General features: G+C 35.8%; 1 protein-coding gene across 1 annotated transcript in view; it reads left to right on the forward strand.

Annotated features, from left to right (window-relative positions):
* Positions 1–25,650, forward strand: part of LOC105437125 — a 31,835-nt gene that overhangs the window by 388 nt on the left and 5,797 nt on the right. Inside the window, exons 2-5 of the mRNA XM_011663393.2 lie at positions 4,361–4,411; positions 5,050–5,118; positions 23,089–23,135; positions 24,762–24,830. Of these exons, the coding sequence (XP_011661695.1) occupies positions 4,361–4,411; positions 5,050–5,118; positions 23,089–23,135; positions 24,762–24,830 (236 nt within the window). The remainder of the gene's footprint in view (positions 1–4,360; positions 4,412–5,049; positions 5,119–23,088; positions 23,136–24,761; positions 24,831–25,650) is intronic.

Below are 25,650 nucleotides of genomic sequence, written 5' to 3' on the forward strand. Positions count from 1 at the left end.
AACAAAGAAAGAGCGAGAGAGAAAATGAAGATCTTAGAAATTAAGGAGAGGATGTGGGTCCTATTTTTCTCTTTCAAGGGGAGGGCTAAGATGTACCCCTAAAACCCGTTAGTGATTTCAAGGCCCAAGTATTAACTTATTATCATGTCTTTCAATTAAAAAGAGGTTTACTTAACGAATGATAATTTTGGTTGTGCCCATCCTGGTCTCCTACTTATAATGATGTTTACTGTTATCGCATCTAAAGCCTAGATTTGACTAGTCCAAATCTTTTATGGTGTTTTTTGCTGCCATCTAGCGGTAGCTTTAGGAAAATGGGTGGGTGTGCATAGTATACGGCACGAATAACGCACGTACAGTAGATGCGCTGTGTGTGGGGCCGGTGTGCGAGGCTTGGGGCGAGCAACCCCACCCCAAATCGCCAGACGTCGACTTTCATAGCCTTTCACAGGCCCGTTTTGGGCCCGTTTGTTAATTATAATCACTATAACCTGACGGATTCAGGGATCTAGAAGGGGGGGGGGGGGTTCAGGGGCGCTTTTGCAACCACAATGACATTCTTCGTATTCATAATGTTGACAATAGGAGGCCTAATAATAGTTATAATACTAGAATTAAGAGTAATGATAATGATAATCTTATTCTTCTTGAGTCACATTATTGATGATGATGATAATAATAATAATAATGATAATAATAAAGAAAATGATAATTTTAATTATGAAAATAATGATAATGATAATAAAAATAATAAAAATAATGATAATAATAATGATGATGATAATGATATTAATAATATTAATGATAATAATAATATTAATAATGATATAATAATGATAATAATGATAACATTATTGATTTCAATAATAACAACAAAAAACATGTTGATGATAACAATAATATTTATAATAATAATAACATGCAAATAGGGCTTGAGAAAATCAACTTTAATCAAAGGGGTCAGTCGAACGGCCGCATTCACCTATTTCCCCGAGGGAAGGGGGGGGGGGGGGTAGCAGCGAGGGAAAAAGGCTATCGACAGAAGTCGCTGAGAATGAATTATTATTGATGACAATGGCCTATTATTAACGACAGTCATCATAATTTATAAACTATTGTTGTCGTTGTTGGAAAGGAACTATGAATATTTTTTGTTCACAGATCAAGTAAGCCATGTCAAACTATTTAAATTATGATATACACATGTTCATATGTTCGTTATTTAGAATTTTGGCTATTTAAAAAGTAGTTGTACTTAAAATGATGATGATGATAATATGATAATATTCAACGTGATGGTAATGATGCATATAAACAAAAATAAAAACATAAAAAACGACAACAAAACCAATGATGATGATGATGATGGTGATGATAATAATAATACCATCATTAGTAGTAGTAATAATAATAATAATAGATCACATTTATAACGCGCCTAATACATTGTTTCTAGGCGCAGTAGTAACGATAATAGTAATACTTATAATGATAATGAGAACGATAATAACGGTAATAATAATAACAACAATATCATCATTGCTTCAATATCACTTGAATAACAATCATGATTATGTTTACAAAGGGAGATATAGTACAAACACTTGTATAGATACTACAAAAATGTATATATAAAAGTAGAAAAGAGAAATAGCCCAGGTCATGTTTTATTCTTGATAATAATAATAATATTGGATTCTTATATAGCGCACGTATCGACCTTGCAAGGTCCTCAAGGTGCTCCAACATTACCCGGCAATGCTAGGCTGCCAATTTCGACGCTCACAGCATTTTAAGGAATTCCTTCCTACCGGTACCCATTTAACACCTGGGTGGAGAGTGGCAAGTGTAGATTAATGTCTTGCTAAAGGACTTTAGTGCCGCGGCGGATCTCGAACCGCGGACTCTGTGATTCACAGTCCGACGACCTATTCACTACGCCACAACACCTCTTAACAATTCAGCGCTAATACTACATATTATTCATAATGGAATACGTGATAAATAATGGGCCAAAATATTAACGGACACGTTTAACATGTCGTCTGTTACGTGTCACAAGGGTGTTTACTCCATGTCAAAGTAATATGGACCAATGCCATTGCTGCTCCAAACAGACGATGAATGCATGAATTAAGCACAAAAAGAAACAGGAACGAGAGGAATGATAGAAAACAGAAGGAGGAGAAGGAAAAGAAGGAAAGAGGAGCATAGGGAGGAAAAGGAATAAGAGTGAGAAAGACGGGCAGATGACGAAAAAGAAGAAGATGAGTGTGAGAGAGATAGAGAGAGAATAATGAGAAGAAGGAAACAAAAAGAGAGGGGAAGAAAAAAAGCATAGAGAAGGAGAAAAAGGGGAGGAAAATGAAGAAAAAAATGTTGGACAAAAAATTTCCCATTTTTTACCCAACTTGAGAACAATTATGTTTCCGACCAACTAATGGGTAAATTAAAGATTTTGCTTGATTTACCCAGTGTTGCACACAAAGAAGGTACGCAACTTTTAGCCAACACAAATTCACCCAATTCTCACCATAATGGGTATCATATTAGAAACTAGTTAGGCAAATAGTTGGATAAAATATTATATATTATATGTAAAAGGACATTCGAAACGCGGACCTTGTGATCCACAGTCCTGTAACATATGCATTCGACCACGACACCTCTAATGTAAGAAAATATTGTTGGATAATTGTTGTCCGGCTTACGTTTGCCCAGTAACATCTGCCCAACTTAGTTTTTAACCTTTAATTGGGTCAATACATGTAGGAAATGTTTTGGAGAAAATAATTAAAATGTTGGACAAAAATGGCCCAACTTTTATTTGCCCAATAACATACACCAAAAAACAAAGGTTAAAGACATCGTGGAGAAAGTCAGAGAACCCAAGTGGAGATGGGCTGGGCATGTAGCAAGACTTCAGGACAATAGATGGACAAATCGTTTAACAGAATGGCAACCAAGGATGGGAAAGAGAAGAAGAGGAAGGCAGAAGAGAAGATGGAGAGATGACCTAACATCATACATGGGAACGGCCGCTTGGACTAGGACAGCTAGAGACAGAAGAGAATGGAAATGTTATGAGGAGGGCTTTGTCCAACGTCTGGATGAACTATAGCCTGATAGATAGATAGATTACCTAATTATTTCATCGGTTACTACATGGTAGGAAATAACCCTATTGTTTGACAACATTTGCCCAACATCAATTTGCCAAGCATCACCTACCCAACCAATCTGTTTACCTTTCACGAGGGAACATCATATAGTAAATAGCTCGGAGAAAACTATTGAACAAAAATTGCCAAACTTTGATTTGCCCAGTAACATCTGCCCATTTTTTTTGTAGTGACTTAAAAGATAACTTGTGGGTGACTGGGAAGTAGAAGGAGGTACACTCGCTGCTCAGAGGTACTGCAGCGCATGTGGTTTTCGGCAAGACTGAGTCATTTTCTTCACATAAGATTTCAAAACCTCTCAGTATACATTGATTCGTATGTACTAACCTTCCCCATCGGTAAGCCATGTATGTGATTGGGAAGCCAGAGGCAGCGAAAGAGAGGAAGCAACAAAACACTTAAGTCGACGGCTATCCGCACTCTCTTCTAACATCCCATTTGGCGATAATTTAATCGAAATTCAAATGAAAACGGAGTTAAGTGATCGCAAATGGTCCCAATACCAAGGGTAATACCCGGTCACACAAACGAGACTGGCACCAAACTGACAACAGTCCAAGCAACAAATTACATTACTCTGAGTGGCCAGGATTCGGTCGGTTAGAAATCGGCTTGGAGTCGGTTTGGCGTTGTGACTAGTACCTATCGGCGCATACTATATATTTGCAATGTTCCACAGCATGAAAGTGGGCGTTTTAAAAACGAATTGATGAATAAAAACAATAAAACCATGTGTGTTACATTGTAACACTCAATATTACCCTACTAGGTGATATTGCTTTCTTGATGGAACCTTTCCAACTTATTTTAACCTGTAATACTTATACATATATCCGATGTATTACATTAGGTGTTTTTTTTAACTCCGACATTCACAACACACACAATTATTAGATGATATATTTTCTTTTGTGCCGATCGGATGTTATCAGCTGTTCCATGTTCTTCTTTTTGAGGGGAGTACATTTCAGCCTTATGACATGCTCATACGAGTACTGTGTATGCTACGAGAAAGTGTTCAACATCTATTAATATTATAATTCAATATCTAATAAAATTTGGAAATGGATATTCTGCGCAGTCGTACTTCATTTTATATAATTATTATGGCATTATGGTTTCTTTATTAACCAAAACGATCATATTTACGTTCACTTTCTTTTTCTCTCCATCACCAGGTCAAAATACCGGCCCAGATTTCTCTAGCAAATCAACAACAAGCAGAGAAGGTGCGTGACGAAATTGTGTTATTTTTTTTTAACAATAAGCTTCTAAAAGCAGTCGATTACCTTTTAAAAAGAATATCGTTTTATGAATGGATTCTGCTGAAATAGAAATAGTCTTAATATATTTCATATTAACATGTTATTCATAGTTTTGTAGTAATCATATCATTAACCTATGTTGGAAGGTCTGTAATTACAACCAAGATATTTGCAGCTGGAAAAAAATAAAGATAGTGTGGATAAAATAACAACAAAAAACAAATCATAAAGGCGTGGAATGGAATGAAAGACGTATGCTTCAAATCCGGTTAAAGCGTTGTCATTACTATGTCATTATTATTCAAGTTATTCAAATAAAACATTTTTAGAAGTTACACAGTTCTACATGGTTCAAATATGACTAGAAACCAATGATTTGCTCCGCCTCTTCCCGTTCTCTCGTTTACATCTCCCCTCCTTCCTTTATCCATCATCTTTATCTCGGCCTTCTTTCTCTTTTTTCCCATCAATCCCACCTCTGCTTTCTCCTTCCTCTCTTACTTCACCCACGCATGTACTTTCTATTCTAATCTCACCTGCTCCCCAGCTCCCACATTATATTTATCCCTCCATGGCTTATTATTCTTTTCTGTCCTAAGCAGGGGATGAACAATTTCGATATTCATCTCTATCTCGCCTTTCAACTGTCCAAGCTTCCTCCAATAAAGAAGGTATGTATAACTTTGACAAGAGGACCCCGAAGTTTCCATCTCATTCAACTTCGAGCATAAAAATTATATGAATATTTGATAACCATGGAAATCCTATGATCATATAGCCTAAAGTAAGCTTTCAGGATATCCTCAGATCACGTAGTATCCTCTTATTATTGTTAGCTAAATACATACAAGACAAATCGACATAAGGAGGGAATCGGCCTGACTTGAATATTGAATAATAATAAGGAAAAAAAACAGTCATTATCAGTACTTTCGTTTGCGCACAGATCGTGAAAGCAATTATTAACCATTTCTCAGAAACGCTGTTTCTGACAATGCTTGACCCACATCTTAAACTACGGTGAAAGGTCATACCAATAACTCCACACACACGCACACCCACAGACATATAATATATCAACTTAGACCCCATACTATCTTATTTTGTTCAACCTGATTTTGAACAAAAGGTTGAGCAAAGCATTCGGTTTAGATTTCAGTAGAATAAGGACCAATGGGTTCCCCATAGAAATACTTGTCTTTACTACAAGACTGATGTATTTCAATAAAAACATTTTCCCTCCAAAACCCTTTGTTACCGGTTATTTGATACACCTGCTTTGCAAAGTGGCATCTCTATGGATGAAGTTCACCTTGCATAAATTGTTTGTTGCTATGTAAGGCGAGCCTATAGAAACTTTTTTTTCATTTGTCAAAAGAAACGTTTTCTCAAGAAGTATGCTTAACAATTAATACACCAGCCTATTTTCCGTGGCCGCCGGCATATTTAAAGCAAACGTGAAACAAAAATCAATCACCTCGGAACATTCATAGGTGGCGCTATATAGGCGCTATTGTCGTATAGGGAAGGCTTAGTAACGTTAAGTATACTTAAATACGTTACAATAATTATTAAAGGATTTAATTCTTTCAAAGATAGAAGTACGCAAGTAACCTAACGAAACGCAGCCATGACCAAATATGAAGTAAGTAAAAAGACAAAATAAGGAAAAAAAATCATATTCTTAATATCTAAAATTTAACATGTTTTTTTTTCTTCAAAATTTCACTCTTTAGATTAAGAATGTATCAACACGGTGGGGAAATGGAAAATGCGTGGTTTTAGAATATAGGTTCCTGGGAATTTTTTTGTCCTTTTATCATCATTGAAATTCAGAAAAGCCATTGGGTCCATGGATTTTTACGTATAAAGCATTTTTCTATACAAATATTCTCAAAATCCGAACATAATTCCGACAAGGTATACAAACAATTGAGAACACGCAAAAACACTTTATTTTAGATTTTACCACCGAAATGTTTTGTTACCTTCAGCTAAAAGTCTAATCATGATATAAATGCGTATAAAGGTAAACTCAGTCTTCCGATTCAATTTGAAGGAGAAGTGTTCTCAAGGCCTCCCCACGAAGGGGCATACTTTATCCACTACGCTATTTGGATTCTGTAAGGTTATTCATCAAAATATGCGCCTAAAGTAAATGTTTTGTATGAAATAGTTTGTTCCCTCATCTAACAAAAAAAAAACCCAACAACAACTCAGGATGATGATTATCAACATCCTTATCTATAATATCATCTTTGGACTACGCAATACGCCAGTGTAGTTTTCGAATGTTTCATTACGTGGTAACAATGCATTGAAGCTTCTTTTTAAGTCCTCGTATTACGTAATATCTTGTTACCTGATATAATCTTACTATTTCTTCTGTAAGTCTTATTTATAAACCATCTTTCTATTTCATATGGACGACATCACCAATAGACAGGAAATTAGATCTATGTAACTTTAATACTTTTACATTATATAATACCGTATTACATAACCTACTCCTACAGCTTCCTTTATTGAAGATTTTCTCATTAAGACCCCTTCCCTTTTTCATCAAATCTGCATACTCTACTACTCTTTGAAGTAAATAAAAAGTATCAACTAGTGATTTTCATAATCTCCTGGGGAAAAGGTCCCTGTTGAAATCGTCGTCCCCGAGACCAGAGAGACATAAAGCTTAAGACGATCAACCATCTTCCCCCAACAACGGAAATAAAATAATAATAATCAAGTTAACTGGTTCTTTTAACAGCAAAATGTATTGAAATCGTGTTTTTACTCCTTCCCAAATCACCCACATCTGGCTTGATGAATAGGTAAATAATCCGTTAATATTTGCAAACGCGGTTTTACTAACAAAGCTCAAAATTAACTGTAGGCAATTCCTGTCGTACATATATGTTGATTGATTGAGATATGACGAATAAGTGCTGGAAGCAAAGTCAACTATTTTCTACCTTTACATGTATATGAAAATGTCAAGATGGCGGAATATACTTTTCCTCTTTGCATGTATTATGTTTACTTGAAGATATACATGTTCTCTAGAGGTTTCACGGTAATCCTTCCTGTGTTCCATATCTACAATCATGACGATATGACAAAATAATATTTGCATGCTCCCTTGTATTCATGATTAGGTTGATAGTGCATGTGTTGCCTTTGGCAGTAGCTAAAAGTAAAGGCAATCTATCACCAACGATGAGATGACTATTCGTCAACAATGTATATTTTGAAGCCATTTCGAATAATATCTTGACGAGTGATATTTTCAATTTGTTGACCCGAAGGAAAAATGTCAACGGTGACCCGCTTTTGAATAACTCCGGTTGCCCGGACCCGACGCGTCATTTACCCCCACGAGAGTTCCAGACCTTGGCTGATATGTTTTACGTCATGGGCAGCTTGGAAAGAGATCTGAAGCAGTTAGGCTTTGAATATTTATCGCATTGCCTCAATATTGATAAAGGCAAACAATAGAACTGAATAGATACTGTGATTCGTATTTTGTATTACGCTGCCCTTACCGATTGAGCTAACGATAGGTTGATGAAAGGTTAGTTTGCGTGATATTTATAACCATATCACTAACCCTAACGGTTAACATGCGCTTGCGCAGGTTTAGCAGCTAGCTAACTAGACTCTTCTGATTGGCTGTGTGCAAATGAGTTCATACTGAAGTCCGGAATGGAACTCTCGTGGAAAAATAATTTGGCTGCCCGGACTGCTATCATTTTTGTAACACTCCGGTTGCTTTGTTTGCCTCCCTGCATGGTCGTTTTTTGTGCAGCACGTACATTTCTGTACCAAATAAATAAGCGCCAATTTCTTATTAATTAATCTTGCAGTTGGCAACAGTTAAATAACCTTAAACCTGTTGGTATATCTATCACATTATGAATAGGGGATGTGGCATAGGGATGTTAATTGGCGTATTACGGGTTAAAAATATAAAGTATCACTTACTATCAACCGTATACAAGAAGGTGAAACATTGAACAAAATCATGACATTTTACCTTTTTTGGGGTACATATCACTTGACCAAGAAGAACAAGTTGAAATGATGGCCCTCTTTTGAACCATTGTCATCGTATTAACTCATTTGGAACAAGAAGACATAAGAAAAGTGCTCAAGAATGGGGGTAACCACTCCTTAAAGACGTCATCTGGCAAGCGATATTCATATCTCTTTACACTGGAGGATTAATTGAAACGGTGTCCTACTTTTTGACTTAGTTCATGATACGTTGCCACCCACCCTTCGTTCACCCTACCAGCTTACATTGCATAACTACACGATCTATACGAGAAATAGTTTTTTTCCAGTCTGAACGTGGTATAGCAAAACGCTTGAGTATCGTTTCGAACTGGATAACTAATCATGGTCCCGCTTAAGTCTGAACGTCTTATCGTACATAATCGTATAACTGGGCGGGGTTTATGGTGGGTGCGCACCGACGATTGGCCAGTTGTTGTGTCAATCCACTTCTTCAACCTTAGATTTTGTATACGGCGTTTTTTTACACAATAGTGTTGTCTAGTATGTTCGCTCTGTAGCTTTCACTATACGATCATTATGTATAGGTACGACGTTTCTTTTTGTGTGTTGAGTACATTGTGTGAACATGCTACATACAATCTGGTTTGAACAGAATTGCAATTGGCGTTACATCCTCTCTTGAGGTAAAAGCTCCCCAAGTGGGTGATGGGTAGCCATTCACTTTCGATGACCATTGAAAGGTCTAATTGGAGTCTGAATTGCACCTCGTGACGTAGTAACGTACCAATATCCACTTCATTGCCATGCTTTCCCGCGTAAATATTCCAGAGGGAAACCCTCTTTCAAAGCAAAGAAAATACAGGTTTTGAGTCAGCAAATTGAGAAATCAAAGTCGCGTTAAAAATTTGACAATTGATAATATATTTCTTTATTACCGTGTCCTAATTAGAAATAGAGGCTCGTTCAAACACAACCTGGCAAAATCGGAGCGGTCTTTTTTTTATGATGACGTAAATAGTAGTAATACGCTTCGAATTTCTGTATCGTAAAACACAGATCTAAGTAAGTGAAAACGCGGTTTTGAGTCAACCAATTGGGACACAACTATACAATGACCTAAAGGAAAGAGTACATTTCCAAAGCATTCCTAGAATAAGCTCCATGTCATTTCAAGGATCGTTCTTACTCGGAGTGGCGGCACAGCGATTAAAGTACAACTTACTACATCTTATAGAAGTCTAGGACTTCGCTGATGCGAAATTTCGGGCATTGACCTATGACAGAGGTGGAATAATAATATAGACCTGTATAAGTATATATATATATTTGTATATCCATGTATTAAACATTTTTGTTTGCCTTTTGGAAAATAGTTGCGTGGCAAGTTTTAAATTATTTTGTGATCAATTTTTTCCCTTCAATTGTCAACAAGCGTGAACAAAAAGGATTTTTTTAACTAGCTTGTGGGCTTATTTGATAGACATTCGAAATGTCGAGCGACCCTCCTGGTTGAACACCCATATGTGAAGATAAAGAACAATACAACAGACATTCCCATTCCATCGAAATACACCTGAACGTCACTATATGTACGTGTATCTTGTTTTCAAATATTTATACATCCCGGTAAATAATACCTAACACGGATTCAGATTGCAGCTACAAACATGACAAATGGAAAAATTTGTAAACAAAAATAAATAAATAACTAGACATGTAATACTTGTTTGGAACAAGTACAGGTGGGCTGGTCAACTAAAATTTGAGACAAAATAGAGCAAAAATAAGTGAGATACTGCTTAAAAATTCTTTAAAAACAATTTCATGTAGATTCATGACGTGAACGAAATTCACCTTCTATAGGTATAACACGCAAATTATGAAATTTCTGACATGAGGCCTTTAATCGAAATTTTTACCATGATGACGTAATCGAAATGAAAAATGGTGAATATAAAGCTTGTAGACCAGGCCTTCTCAACTGGCGGCGCGCGCGCCACTTGTGGCGCTTGCGGTCAGTGTGAGTGGCGCGCGACTGTTGCAACAACAAAACAAAAAACAGAAAGAAAGAAAATATATATTTTAGAATTAAATACTCAGCTAAATAAAAAAGTTGCAGTTGAATTTGAGCCCAAAATGCCTCCTTAACAAACATTGAGAAAGGGGAATTTATCGTTTTTTACCATTTTATACGATTCTAAACTATAAGTTCTGAACAACAAATAAGCTTTACGATGGGATACCAACTTTAACATTGCCAATCTCTGGAAACATCTTGTTTTTGTCTGTTTGATTTTCACTTTATTTTGACATTTCCCGTGTTTATTGCACACAAAAAACTACATATAAATATACCTCCAGTGTTATTGTACCCAGGAATTGTACTGTTTTTTCACATCAATATGAAATTAATATGATTGATTATATTGTGGAATAAAATAGTGTTAGAAATGCCCCATTTGGGCCTTTAGAAAGCCCTAATTCCACCATCTTCAGGGGGCACCGACCCCTGCTACCCCCGTTAGGGCTTCACCCCTGGACCCCACCCATTTTCGGCTCAGTTGCTACGCTCCCTCGCAGAACAGTCAACCATACAGGGTGGCACTTCAACTGCAAACTCTTTTCGTTTTGGCACTTCTAATAAACTAGTTGAGAAGGCCTGTTGTAGACAATTGTCTTAGCTACAACATATCGAAATTCGACGAAATTGCTGACTTCATAATATGCAAATTCGTATTTTGAGTTCGAAGGCCATTATGATGATGTCAGAATATTTTTAATAGCCTAATGAGACATTAAATCATATTTCCGACTCATTCTCTATCATAATATTAAAACAAATTGGGGTCCAGTTCCATCCCGAAGAGCTATAATGGAATTTGTATAGGCATGTTTTTGCCCATATATGCTATGTACTAAAAGAGCTTGCGCGCACAGACATTTATCTTGAATGGACGCTCATCTTGTTATTAATGATCATAAAGAGATAAACATGGTAACAAATTGTTCGAAAAAAATATGAGGAATATCATGAAAGAAGAGAAAAATGGCGATTCTATGTTGTGTTATGGTGTTACGCGCAAAAACGCGCGCGCATGCGTGTGTGCGCGATTTTTTTAATAAAATGCTTAAAATGACCTGAAACGTATGCAAAATAAATTTGAGACGATTTTGAGCATTTAAACATTCTGCGCCCCTATACATATTTGTGCCAAATTTCAAGTTATTTGATTGAGCCATTTTCAAGTTATCTTGCTAACAAAAAAGTGGGTCGAAATAAGAAAAATAAATAAATAATAATAAATAAATAATAATAAAGGCAATTTTAACAAAATTATAAGGTGGTCTGTATTAGATAAAGCCCACCTGATAATAAGAGTAGGGACAAGGAAATGAACAAAATAGAAACAAATTAAAAGACGGAAGGGTGGTTGGTTGTTTTATCAGGAAAAAACAAAATAAAGATTTACAAAAAAATATGTAGTAGTGTACGTACGACGAATTAGGATGGCCATACATTTTTTATTCCACCATGAACGTAATGACTGTAAACTCTTTCAACGGCTAGATTAATTAAATCTCGGTGGATTAACAGCATTGCATGGCAGTATTAGCGAAAATAATGAAAATAAGAGAAAATAATGGACTATTTCCCTCTTTCTCCTGGACAGGATCGTTGTAGGTAATTCAACTCAAGGTAATTGATCACCTTTCAAGAATAAATCATTGCTCTCGGAAGCTGGGATAATATATCACCTGGATGACGCCCACACTATGCCCTATATAAAAAATAAAGATACCATAATATTTTGCTGTGTTTTTATCCACTTAACCTATATGATATGAAATAACCAATCATGACACCCGGTCTTTTCTATATCAGATGTCAGAAATGTATTGGATTATTATCGGGGCCTGCTCGCTATTCATAAGGACCGCTATCATCATTTGAGAAAAGGATCATTATTCGTAAGGGTCATTATACCTACGAACAGCTAATCATTATTGAAGAAGAGGGTCGCTATTCATACAATGAGAAGAGGATCGCTATTCATTATACAAAATAGGGAACGTTATTCATAGGGATTGCTATTCATGAAACGAGAGGAGGGTCACTATTCGAAATACCGGGAAGAGGGTCTATCACCCTCTTCTCGTATTACGAATAGCGGTCCTTAAGAGTAGTGACCCCCAATGCAAATTATGAATAGTGCCCCTTCGTCACGTTTATGAATAGCGATCCCGATTTCGTATTATGAATAGCGGTACTTACGAGTAACGACCCTCAATGTGAATTATGAATAGCGCCCCTTCGTCACGTTTATGGATAGCGACCCTCATCTCACTTTATGACTTGCGGTCTTTATGAAGAACGGTCCTTATGCCTTTAAGAATCATGACTCCCTTCCCGTTTTATAAATAGCGGTCTTTCATGTATAGGAAGTTGCACCATATGAATAGAGGTCCTTACGACTACCGAGGTTACGGGACTTTACTTTCTCGCAAACATAGCGATTTTGTGCTAAACTCTTACTAATAATGTGTAACAGCGAGTTAGATCGCTAAGGCTGCTGGGCTCTCCTATATAAGAGCGACATTGAAATAGCGAGTTAGATCGCTACAATTGCGATATTATTGTTTCCCCTCTGCTGAGGTTGCCCTTTATCATCATGCTTCATGACCCTTTCCCCAAAAAATGTTTACCTTACCCCCCCCCCCCCCCCCAACGAAACGAAATATAAATCGGCTAATTTTTCAAATTTTGGAACACACACACAAACAAAATGTGCTCTTATGAGCTAAAGCAGGGATACTAATATCCACAGTGCTCTGGAAGCTCATAGAGACGTTGTATTATAATATGGCAAGCACTTTAGGCCTACAAGAAAGATATATTATTAATAGTATGATGATGATGACGATGATGAAGATGACAATGACAAGGAAGATTATCATTGTTATTAGTATTATTATCATTATCTTTCTTCTTCTCCTTCTTCTTCATATGATAATATTATTAATTTATCATCATGCTCATTATCACTATTATTGTTATCATCATATTTTTCACTATTATTATCATTATTTTTATCATCATCATGATCACATAAAATGTATAAATCGTACCTACTGATACACATTTTAAAATGAAGTAATATCAAATCATTGCACCCTACCTTTTCTATGTCAAAAGTCACAACTTGAATGCCATATAAGCTAAATCGTTAACCATTTTTCCAAGAAACAACCCCACGGGGAATAGAAATATCATTATAGCTTCGATTTAATCAAGTCGTTTTATATCTCCTTTTTTTATTCAGTTTTCATTCAGTTTACGCTCTCAGATCATTACGTCAGAGGACGTACTTTATCATGGCACCCTGTCCTTTCTATGTCAAACGTCAAAAGTTGAAATCCACATTAGCTTAATAGTAGACCATTTTGCCAGCAAAAGCACGTTCTTGCTTAATAACAGTTTCCGGTCGTTTCGACCACTTCGGGTATAACTATAGGTCGTTCACACTTGCGGGCTATTAGGGACTTTTAGATTTGCGTGGACTGATACGTGTGACGTCCATTCAAGGCAGTGCATTAAAAGGACGTCGATCGTAGCAATCCACGTTGTTTTCGTGCACATCTAAAAGTCCCTAATTTTTGTACGACTCGTGACTCGATGAGGTTGGTCAAAACAAAGTAAGCACTCTCCCTATTAAAGGTAAAGACCAGTATTGAAAACGCCCCAATTTCAAAAAATGAAATGGAAGCTCTTATTACTAATCATGTGAAAGAATATGTTTTGACTAATACGTGATGATAACAAATTTGCCGGGAGACCGCCTACTAATTGATACATTTGGTAAATTAGTTTATCTATTGGTGTGTGAGAGATAAACGCATGTGTCGCGCACGTGTGCGTAGTCCCATATACATCTTTCTGTGTAAAGTGCTTGTTACTTTACCAAGACTGGGCCAAATTTCTTATCTTTTTGATGACTCCCAAACCTTGCAGTACACACCAATACTTATATGCTAGATGATCAACCTTTTCTGATCGATTCCACAACGTTTCTTTCACAATGCAATCGCATGACCATAACTGGTCTTTATCTTTCATGGTTGTAGCATTCTTGCATTACTAATTAGGTTAGGTTGAAACGCATAGCCCAGTTAAAAATATACTGTTGCCCATACAGTACTTGAAGTGATTTTAAAAAAAATGATGGTTGATTCTTGATAAATCAAGTTTATTTTTTATCCGATATATTGATAAAACTTTATCCAACGAAAATAAACCATATCGTCATAATTATTCCATGTAATGGGTTGAGAAAAACAAGCAATTCCCGCTTTTTAAGCTACAGTGTATTTTAGGGGACTTTAGACCTCATTTGAAACCTTCTTTGGATTAACACTGTCTGATAGAAAGATTTTTTTTCTCCAGACAACAGGGGGTCTCGCCTAATCTCGCACTATTGGGCTGGCCAGAAAACGTCGTCGTGGCCGTTTATAATTAAGCGGCGTTCAATTCATCGACGGTGTCTCTAAGCGACTTACAGTTGTATTGCTACTACGGTAAATGGATTCAGGCTTGCCCGCATACATTGTATGCAAATTTTCCACTAGCTGGGGAGCATGCCAGCCAGGAGTCATTTCATATACGCTCCCAGTTAGCACATGGGTAAATATACAAATACTACACAAAATGATGTGTATTATTTGTTTCATAAAATGATGTTTTATAACATGATTTTACTAATGACCGGTCATTATCAGAATAACGTGTTAGGCAAAATAAATGCCTGGTCACGTGTACGCTCTTAACCAATCATTTGATTAGGATTCATGTCATCATCTTATAATATGTTTTAATGCATTGCCCGAGGACGTTAGTGCCGGGCTGGGATTCGAATCCTTAACCCTTTGAATGAGAGTCAAGTGAACGAAACACGACACCTCTACACACCAAGGCACCTTCATTAATTATCAATCGGAATGGACATTACAGGGCATTGAGTTTTACCCACCTCATGGTCTTCTTCTAGGCAAACAATGGGGATGAAAATCATTATACTACTCTTTCGGGGATACTTTTGATTAACAGGAGATTAGTAGATAGTAATTAGTGCCTAACGATCTTCAGTTTTAGATGATAAGTTATTATTACAATAAAAAGATTTTCTTGAATTGCACTCTATTTACTCTAAGGATTTGATATTTCCGGTTTCGTTTATCACAAATCTTGAAGATATGGTTCTTGTAGCGTTTGAATTATGCACAAGACTTGTATATTGTATTGTTTGAAGTATATTTTATCGTGAGTTTCATGTTATGTCTTGATAGAGTTATTCTCCCAGTGTATTTAGGTACCATTTTCAATTGAATCTCTGCATGCATGACTGAACATCAGACATTCTTTTAATACAAGACTGCTAGATCTCACTTGCGCCAAGTTGCTGGGTGAGGAATAAAAAATAAAAAACAAGAAAGCTAATATTTGCTTAATCTTTTCCAAAACCCAACTTTCTCTTTAACTGTAATGTATTCAGCTACAATCAATCTGCCAACCTTATTCATTGTCTCGAAGTTAAAATCTGAACTCAATTAACGCGACCACAGGTGTACCGACAGACACGGAGTTATACGATTCAATTTACGTAAGTGTTTGCTTTAAAGCAGAAATGATTTGCTGTAAACAGATTCGCGACCTCAGATGTCCTCCCACGGGTGATACCATCATGTTAGAGAACGATAATTGTTCTTACTGGAAGCAGCATGCATTTTTGGTGGCGTTCAGACTGTCCATTTAAATCAGGCTCAATTCATTATATCTGGACCCTGTCTTTTGAACAGTTGCGATTAGGCGCAACTTATTTGCCAGGGATATCAATCGGAACTAAGTACATAAGAGATAGGAGACTGTGAACTTACGATTGACGCTTTGTAAGACGAGGCTCTGATCAATACGCCTCTTTAAAAACACAGTACGCATACTTACTTACACCCAGACACACACACACACACTTTTTTTTCAATAGTTTTTTTTTATTGATTCCAAACAATACAAATTAATTTTAGAAAGAACAGTTGTTTTTCCTTTTACATTACATAAATTGTACAATTGATGAAAACAAAAATGAAATCAGTTGTAACATAAAACAAATAACACCATCCAACCAAACACACCACTGCCCCCCCCCACACACACACACAAACACACACACACACACCCTTTTTTATTTATTTTTTATTTAAAGATATGTTTTATTATTTTCTCTAAAATCAAATACATATGGTACAAATCATTCTTGACAAAACTGGATACATTGTACATTGATATTTTGGATTAGACATAAATTGCAATAACACACAGATCCACCCACATATCCATACACACGCACATCACATGAACACCTACCCCCACCCACACACACACACACACGCAAAGAAAATAAATTGTGATTGAATCACATTTCGTTGTTTGTATGATTAGAAATGGCAAGAACTAACCGAAACATGGCCGAAGTGTTTCATTGGATCAAACTTTCAGGACACGCAACATGTGTAGTCTCATGCACACATTGCAGGATCCTACCCCCCCCCCCCCCCCCCCACCCTACACACACCATAAGAATTTTCGGGGTATGGACAACAAAATGTTTTGTCGATTCACTGTCCATAATAATGTGCGTTGTGATTGTTATAGATATTATCATCATCATCATTATTATTACTATTATTTGTATTATTATTATCATTATTATTATTAATATTATCATTGCGGTCGCTGTCATATATTTATCATCCTCCTCATTATCAATATTACCGGCATAATGATATAATGTACTGAGATCTTCCGACAAATGCGAAGCTAAACGTTAAGATTAAGACGTAACCGAAATAACTGAATTATATCAGGGTTAAAAAACCGTATAAACACATAGTTTAAAAAAAAAATTAAAACCGGAAGCAGTTTAACTCCGCTTTGAGCGAGTGCACAGGGTGGCCATAATGGTAAGAATAGTTTCAAGGATTTGGAGATGGCGCATATAATGTGTGCAAACAGATTTATTCAATGTGTTGGTTCATGCTAAACATTAAACACTAGTATAGCATTCTTAACCTCATGATTTTCAAAAATATTGAATTATCAAACCCTCTTTCTTTATATATGTTGCTTTCATGGATCCGTTGTCTAACCTATTTTTCCCTCTCATATATATTATTTGCAACATATATTCTTGATGATTGGCCATTTTTAGCGAGTGTTGAATTTCAAAATTGATTGCACCATGTGCTCATCAATATAAGGGAGTTTACAGATACAATCTACGCATGGGCAGATAAAGGTCATTTGTACCAAAATGGTAAAACTCACAAAGATGAATACTGGATATGGGCTCATGAAAGTTATGTAACATTATTCATTTATGCACCAACGGTACATTCTATGATACGCAGGTGGACGTATTCTTTTCAAGAGTTCAAACAAAAGGTATTCATGAAGCACGTCTAGGACTTTGGCAGTTATTATTCAAAGATGATCAAAGTGGAACTTCTCCATGTGTAAAAGATCTGTGGATATTTGGGGTCATTTGTACCATGTGCTATCTGTAAACTCCATTATTGTAACGCATGTGGAATATTCAAGGAATTTCAATGATTTTACCACAGCAATTACAAGATATTTTCGTCTTAAGGAGGATTTGATTCCAATTAGTGAATAAACGTCTGTATGTCACTCCCCAACACGCAGTGACATCTAAAAATGGAGCTTTTAAACAGCTAATTTTATTAATCAAAGCGATATCTATGTTTGAAGAAGAAAAAATAGCATCATGTGCTCATCAATTGTGTAACACGTGTGGGATAGTCAAGGGATTTCAATTATTTTAACAAATAATTCCAAGATATGGTCGCATTACGGAGAATTTGAATTCAGTTAGTGAATACGTCATGGTAAGTATTTCACTCCCCCGCACGTTGTGAAATATAAAATGAAGCTTTTAAAAAGCTAATTTTATTAATCAAAGCGACATCTGTGTTTTTGAAGTCGTTATTTCTATTTCAAAGTAAAGTGTAATTACGTCATCGCAGGTAGCCTTGTACTGCCACTCAAAAGTTGCACTTTTCTTCAATATTACTGCCGGCTTCCGTTTTGTATTCAAATGATGGGCATTACTGAAACGCTTAGAGAAAAGCTTTTTAATTTGCGTGTTGTGCGTTGATTCAAGAAAAGGAAGCGATTACATAACTGATGATGGTAAAATTACATTTCCTGGATTATTTTTCCATATAATTTACGACGATATATATAAGAGTCATAGTCAGAACGAAAAAAAGAAAAAAAAAAGAGATTATTTTTACCTCAAAAGGGTTTTCCTATTCTGTCATATTCTATATTCGGTAAATCACTAACAAAACTGGTTATGTTTTTCACGCAAGGTAACACGCAACGTAAGGTAAAACTATAGCAAAATAACATAATGTTAGTAATCTCTATTTTCAGCAACATTTTCTTTCATCTACAGTACCTTACAATTGCACTTTTTCTGTTAACATTTTCTTTTCGTTTAATTGTTTTCCCCCTGTTTCTCTGCCCAAGTTTCTTTGAACGGTCAATCCCCTTAAATAAATGTATTCACGGCTTATCTATTCGTTCAAACAACTTCCATATTTAAGCCACACTGTACTATTGTAGCTACCTGCTCCCTCTATATAGAAAACCTCCCCAATCGGAGCCTATTGGTCCCCCATGATCCTCCTTTACTTATGCTAATTGAGAGCTGAGTAAATGAGATAGCCACCTGTCATAGTGACCTCGCTGGCTAGCTGGGTGGTCTAATCCCTTCTGGCTGAACTAGTACAGCCGGCCTTTAAACCTCCCATGAAACAGTTCAGTATCATCTTTTGCACCAATACTTGATGGCGTCATCTGCGACGAGACGTACCGGAGAGGTGAGCTGTCTGGCAGGTCGTTGATGTAGTACAGTAATAGAGAGGGTCCCAGAACAAAGCCTTGAGGAACACCAATATTTGGGAATCCGAAGCAGCTGCATATTTTCGAGCTCCATCGATATGGAACGTTTTTCCTATCCGTCCAAAGATGCCCCCTGAATATTCCTCCCTCCGATTGCTCAGAAATTAACAAGCTTACCCATTATACGAAACAGGGGCAGTTTTACTAGCTTGTATATTCGGAGATTTATTGACATAATTGAAATGATCCTTATTATGAAAGGTGAAGTGCATCTGACAGCACAGTGGGTCTTTGTGTTTTATAGGTTCTAGGACACCTACCCCCTGGACATCCACCCCCGGATAACCACCATCAGTGAACTACCACCAAGGACAAGTACCCCCTAGGGCAACCACCCTCTAGGACGACTACCCCCGGACAACGACCCCCGGATAACTACCCCATAGGACAACTACCCCTAAGACAAATATTCCCCGGGCAACTACCCCCTAGGACAAATACCCCCGGACAACTACTCCAGACAACTACCGCCCAGACAACTACCCCCTACGATAACCATCCTCTAGGAAAACTACCCCCGGACAACTATCCTAGGGGTAGTTGTCTGGGGGTATTTGTCCCGGGGGTGGAGTAGTTGTCCTAGGGCGTAGTTGACTTGCTGTGGTTATCCTGGGGGTGGATGTCCAGGGGGTAGGTGTCCGGATAGGTGTTTTATGCGCAGTGATCACAACATTTCTGGAGCACGTAACTTATATTGCTGGAATCGCAGGCTTTTGTTTTTCTTGACAATGTACATGGGAAATAAATAACAGATTCAAATGTCAAAGTTCAGTGAATGAACAGGTTGAACTTTGTTTAAAGTAAAAACAATTTGTTTGCTTTCTAGTACTTGCTAGTTTAGACAAATATAACAGCAGGAATGTTCTCTAAAAGGATGGCTCTTTAAATGTCTTCATGAATATGCTCCCTCCCCCACAAAATAATAATATTTAAAATAAATAAGAAAAGGAAAGCAATAGAGATATCATTTGCCTACATTTGTGCGGTCCTATATATTATTTTCAGTTTTTAGTTGATGTTTTCTTCTTTTCGCTACATGATCAACATTTTTCCAATGGCTTTTAGAAAGTTCATCGCATAATGTTTTAAGTCCACAGTTATTGAATCTTTTTAAAGGATTTGAGTAAAATCCCAATTTTTGAAGAAAAATAATGTTTTTTGAAATTATTGGAAGATTTAACAGGGTATTATTTGCCTATATTTGTGCGGTCCTATATAATATTTTCAGTTTTTAGTTGATGTTTTCTCCTTTTCGCTACATGATCAACATTTTTCCAATGGCTTTTAGAAAGTTCATCGCATAATGTTTTAAGTCCACAGTAATTGAATCTTTTTAAAGGATTTGAGTAAAATCCCAATTTTTGAAGAAAAACAATGTTTTTTTGAAATTATTGGAAGATTTCACAGGGTATATAAATCATTCTTTTACAACTATACCGCTTGAAACACTTTAGTTTAATTAAAGCCCACACTTTTTAGTAAGACAAAAGCACCGCAACAGTGATTTCATTAACAATTTATTCTAATCACCTAATCGTTGGGTGTATATTGTTCTCGAAAAACGAGTGTGATTGTCGAAAACAAAACAATCATCGCCTTATTATTTTTCCTTTCAAAATAGCTTTTAAGGTACTATGTCCCATTTGCAGGCCAAAAAAATGAAAAAGTTAAATTCCAACTGCATTTGAAAGATAATACTAATTTAGAACTTCTCCAAAAAAGGTGGGGCTTGAAAATGTCTTCAAGTGGGAAAATAACGACTATTAGTTGTCAAATCGATTTTAGGGCTATAGAGCCCAAAAGTAATAGTCTTGATTTTCAGACAATATTGTACCGAATGGTCATACGTTTTATGCTGTGCAAAGATTCAATCAGTTTAATCTTGGCCATCACAAGAAGTGGGTTATTGATGTAGACAAATGCTCATGTACCCTTTACAACTCTTTTCATGTATGTTATTACCAAAGAAGAAAAAAAGCCAGTCAGTCACTCAATAGTGTCTGACAGTGAAGTCTAGCAAGTAAACGGGTTTCCTTGCATAATTCGAATATGAGGACACTGCTAACGTTTAAATTTCACAGATAGGACATACATGACATATTCATAATTCCTGCAAAGTTCTACAGCATTTGAGGTTGGCTGCAAAAGAGACATAGTACCTTTAAACAGGAATTAGAGTGCAGGTGGGGTAGGTAATGAATAAACCATTATCGTGGAAATGAGTGATTGATTTACAAATTATTTGTATCAATGTTCCCTGAAGCGCAAATATTAAGTGAAAAAAGCTTCCATTTACCCACTTTTCCACATTATCTTTTAAATCTCTACTCCTTAACAACGCTAAAACAAAACTTTTTCTACATATGATTAAGCCTCGAAAAACAATTACCCTCCAAACGGAAATAATTTCCCCTCGAAAAGAAAATGGAATATAAAAGGATTAAAGAGTACTTTGGACTTGCTATATCTTAATTTTAATTGGGAATGTAAGTTAGTCAGCATTACAGTCGATGTGCGTTGAGGTTCTACGAACTGCGTATAGTTTTCTAGTCATTTCTCCATAATTATTTATTAGAGCACAACTTTTGATATTGTCAGTATGAACGTGTGGTTGGCCCTTCATCTTCTCATGCTGTTTTTCATAACAGAATCCAAAGGTAGGCAAATATTCGTTACGCTAATTTTGTGCTGTTTTTGATATGCTGCCTTTTAATGATGTTATAGGCTAGCCTATTATGTACTAGGAACGAAACTTTGTTTGAAACGATTCGATCGAGCCGGAGTACATTTGTGTTATACTTAGTTAACATGTGGCACCAAGTGATGTCGGGTGACATGTTTACGGACCCTATTTTACGTTTGCAATTAAGAACCGTATTTTATTTCCGCAAATACGAAACGTCGGAATTATGAACCTTCGGAAAAAGGACATGTTACCTCAATGAGCGTACCTGTTTATAATCACATAACAAATGATCCTGGTCATTTTTTTAAACAGTGAACTACGCAACACTGAAGTAAAATAATCAACGCTTAGAAATAAGAAATCTCGATACGCATATCGCGGTGAGATTTTAAGTTCTATATGAACCTAAAAATATAAATACACTGCAACTGTAATTGAAACTTCAACCTATTTTCCTGACATCGAGAAATAAAGTGTGACTGAACTCTGTAGTTGTTGTAATAGTTTTTGAACAAACAAGATTCGTTTAGATATCAACAGTTTTATGAACATGTGTAGGATATTCGGTTAGTTCGTGGCTCATATATTTACCACATAATCGGAGAATAAAGAATTATAATGTGGGACTTAAGACATGATTTCATCTGGAAATGAAGAAGCCATTCTAGTGTTTATTATCATGAAATTGTCGCTACACCATCGTTTTTAGTCTCATAAAACTTCCGAGCTTTTTCCATGGCTTGCAAACAACTTAAATGCCTGTTATCGTTTTGAAAAGGTACAATGGTTTATTCCATGGAAATGCGATAAACATTTCAGGTATACATACATGGAATTAAAACATGTATTCTTTGCACCTCTCCGCTTAATTATTAATGCTTTTAATTTTTTATTCTAAAACACCAGCCAAGAATCATCGGAAGAAACATTGGAAGAAAGTTTTATCAAATAATGTAAGTATTTGCCATCTAATTATTTTCATGAACACACACAAGCGCATACGTACATATACCTCAAGACAATTTGGAAAGTCAATATTGAATGATTATACCTCTATTTTTATGGAATAATCATCACTACGTATAGAATTATTAGAAACTGTGTTTATTCCTCTTCAGAATGATGTCCCATTTGTTATTATTGATTAGTCATTGAATTATAGTACATCCAACAAAAAAATCATACCGAATATGGTATCAATTTTAAATAGGAAAAGACACATTTTATGAAACTAACCAAAGCGATGATACATATATAATATATATATTATATATATATATATACATATATAATATATATATGTGCGTGTGTGTTTATGTAACGTTAAAAAAGACCATGACATTGCACTATTGCCAATTCATGTCAACTTTATTATCTGAATTTCGAATGCAAACTGGTTCCTTCTTCAGGGAGGTTATGCATGCATAATGTATTTAGTTAGTCAAATTTAAAAATCGTAAAGGAAAAACAAAATAAATTGTTAATGTCTATACTCGTTTATTTACTCTTCAACGTCTATCTCATATTTTTTTTTATATATTTTTCTTTTCCTCGCATGCGAACTTTCTCTTGACAATGAAGTTGAATTCATGTTTATATTTTGTGAAATAAACTTGCCCACTTTAATTGAAATGACGACTTTCGTCGATGCCTTGTTTTCGATCGCGTTCTGAATTTCGTATTCTTATTTTTCTTCTTGTTGATCTTAAATTGAATTTCTCTCGCTTTTACAAGAATCACATGGTCAATCAATGCTGTTTTCTCCATTTACTACCAACGAGATTAATGATATTGTTCATGATATTAAAACCCACAAAAGTTCCGGCTACGGCGATATTGCGAATCATCTATTGAACAAATAATCAACGAAATTCCAAGTCCTTTACCTTATATACTCAGTTTATCTCTGACCAACGGAACAGTTCCCAATAAGATCAGTGGAAATTTCAAGAAAGGTAACAAGCATGATATTGTACCGGCATGAAACGCGACTGACACAGCAGAATTTGTTTTTAATGACTGGTTTTACCAGTATGTTCTAATTAAAATCATCAAATAATTGATATATTCTTGTCGGGTTGAACATCCTAAGAACCAATAATTATTTTCGTTGTCGAGTGATTGATGTTTTTACTCTTAAAATGAAATGGTAAAATATACACATAATTTGCGAAATAAATAATGATAAAAAAACATAATTTTGAAATAGGTTGGACCTTTTGAATAAGGCAACACCTCTCCATATGTTCGGAAGCGAAAACTTCTAAAAGTTAACCGCAAGCATGGTAAGAATACTGATGACCCATACGTAAAACGTCGATCATTATAGGGAAATAAGTCGGAAGATTGAACCATTTATGACAACAATTAAGTCACTCTGTCACGAATGATTCACTGCATGGCAAAATGAGTAATCATGATTGATTCATTAAGCACATTTTAAAATAAATATTCACATATGATTCATTATATAAAGCGACCCTCTGTAGTTATCAAACTATGTTTATCTAATAAATACTATTAATTCATATCTATAATTATTTAATTCTTATTTTTATTCTCAACTCTTTCTTTGACAGGATGAAACGCGTTCACATTCGTTTAGCTTCAGGCAGCCTTATTTTGTACCACAGTTAAAAAGAACGTATGTAAGTATTTTTTCTGTCATTAAAACCTTATTTTCTGCCGACCGAGAATGGTAATACCATCGAATAAAGAAGCACAGGAAGCTTTTCATAGTAGCAGAATAGGATAGGGGGCGGAGCTCATATCTTACACAACAGCCTAGCCATGTTCTTAAAAAAATTGCGCTGTGGTCTGGAGAAAAAGACTACGTCATTAGCTCATATCCTAGAGATGTAATCTTTGATGTGTCTCTATGGCTTATATAGAAATGAAATGAACGTACACAAGCACCATTAATGATTAATATCACGAGGAGGGTGATGATTAATATACGAATGGAGACTCTAAAGACTTTCTTACAATAGGCCTACCGATATCAATCTATGATCACTGACAGGTGGTTATCTCATCAAATCACCTCTCAATTAACATAAGAAAAAGGGGACCATGGGGGACCAATGGAACCGCTTAGGAATTGTTTGCTATATAAAGGGCGCATGTAGCAATAAGAAGATCAGTGGGGCTTTAAGAGGATGGAGGGATCTTTGCCATAATAATATTGTTCCTGCCTGGTCTGCTATGAAACGCGGGAGAGCGAAGCGAGTGAGCAATTACCACTCTTTGAATATGCATGCATCTAATTTACAATGTAGGTCTGTTTGTTCCTATTTTATAATATTAATATTTATTCATATTTTTCAGTGTCCATGTAATGGCATTAATAATTATTCAATATAGATATTTTTAACAGAATAATTAATGGATTTTCTAATTAATCTAAATGCTAATAAATATTTTATCTTAAAATTTTAGTAAAGCTGTAAATAATACACAGTATTCATG

Source organism: Strongylocentrotus purpuratus, unplaced genomic scaffold (assembly GCF_000002235.5).
Source record: "Strongylocentrotus purpuratus isolate Spur 01 unplaced genomic scaffold, Spur_5.0 spur5_scaffold_17, whole genome shotgun sequence".
NCBI lineage: Eukaryota > Metazoa > Echinodermata > Echinoidea > Camarodonta > Strongylocentrotidae > Strongylocentrotus > Strongylocentrotus purpuratus.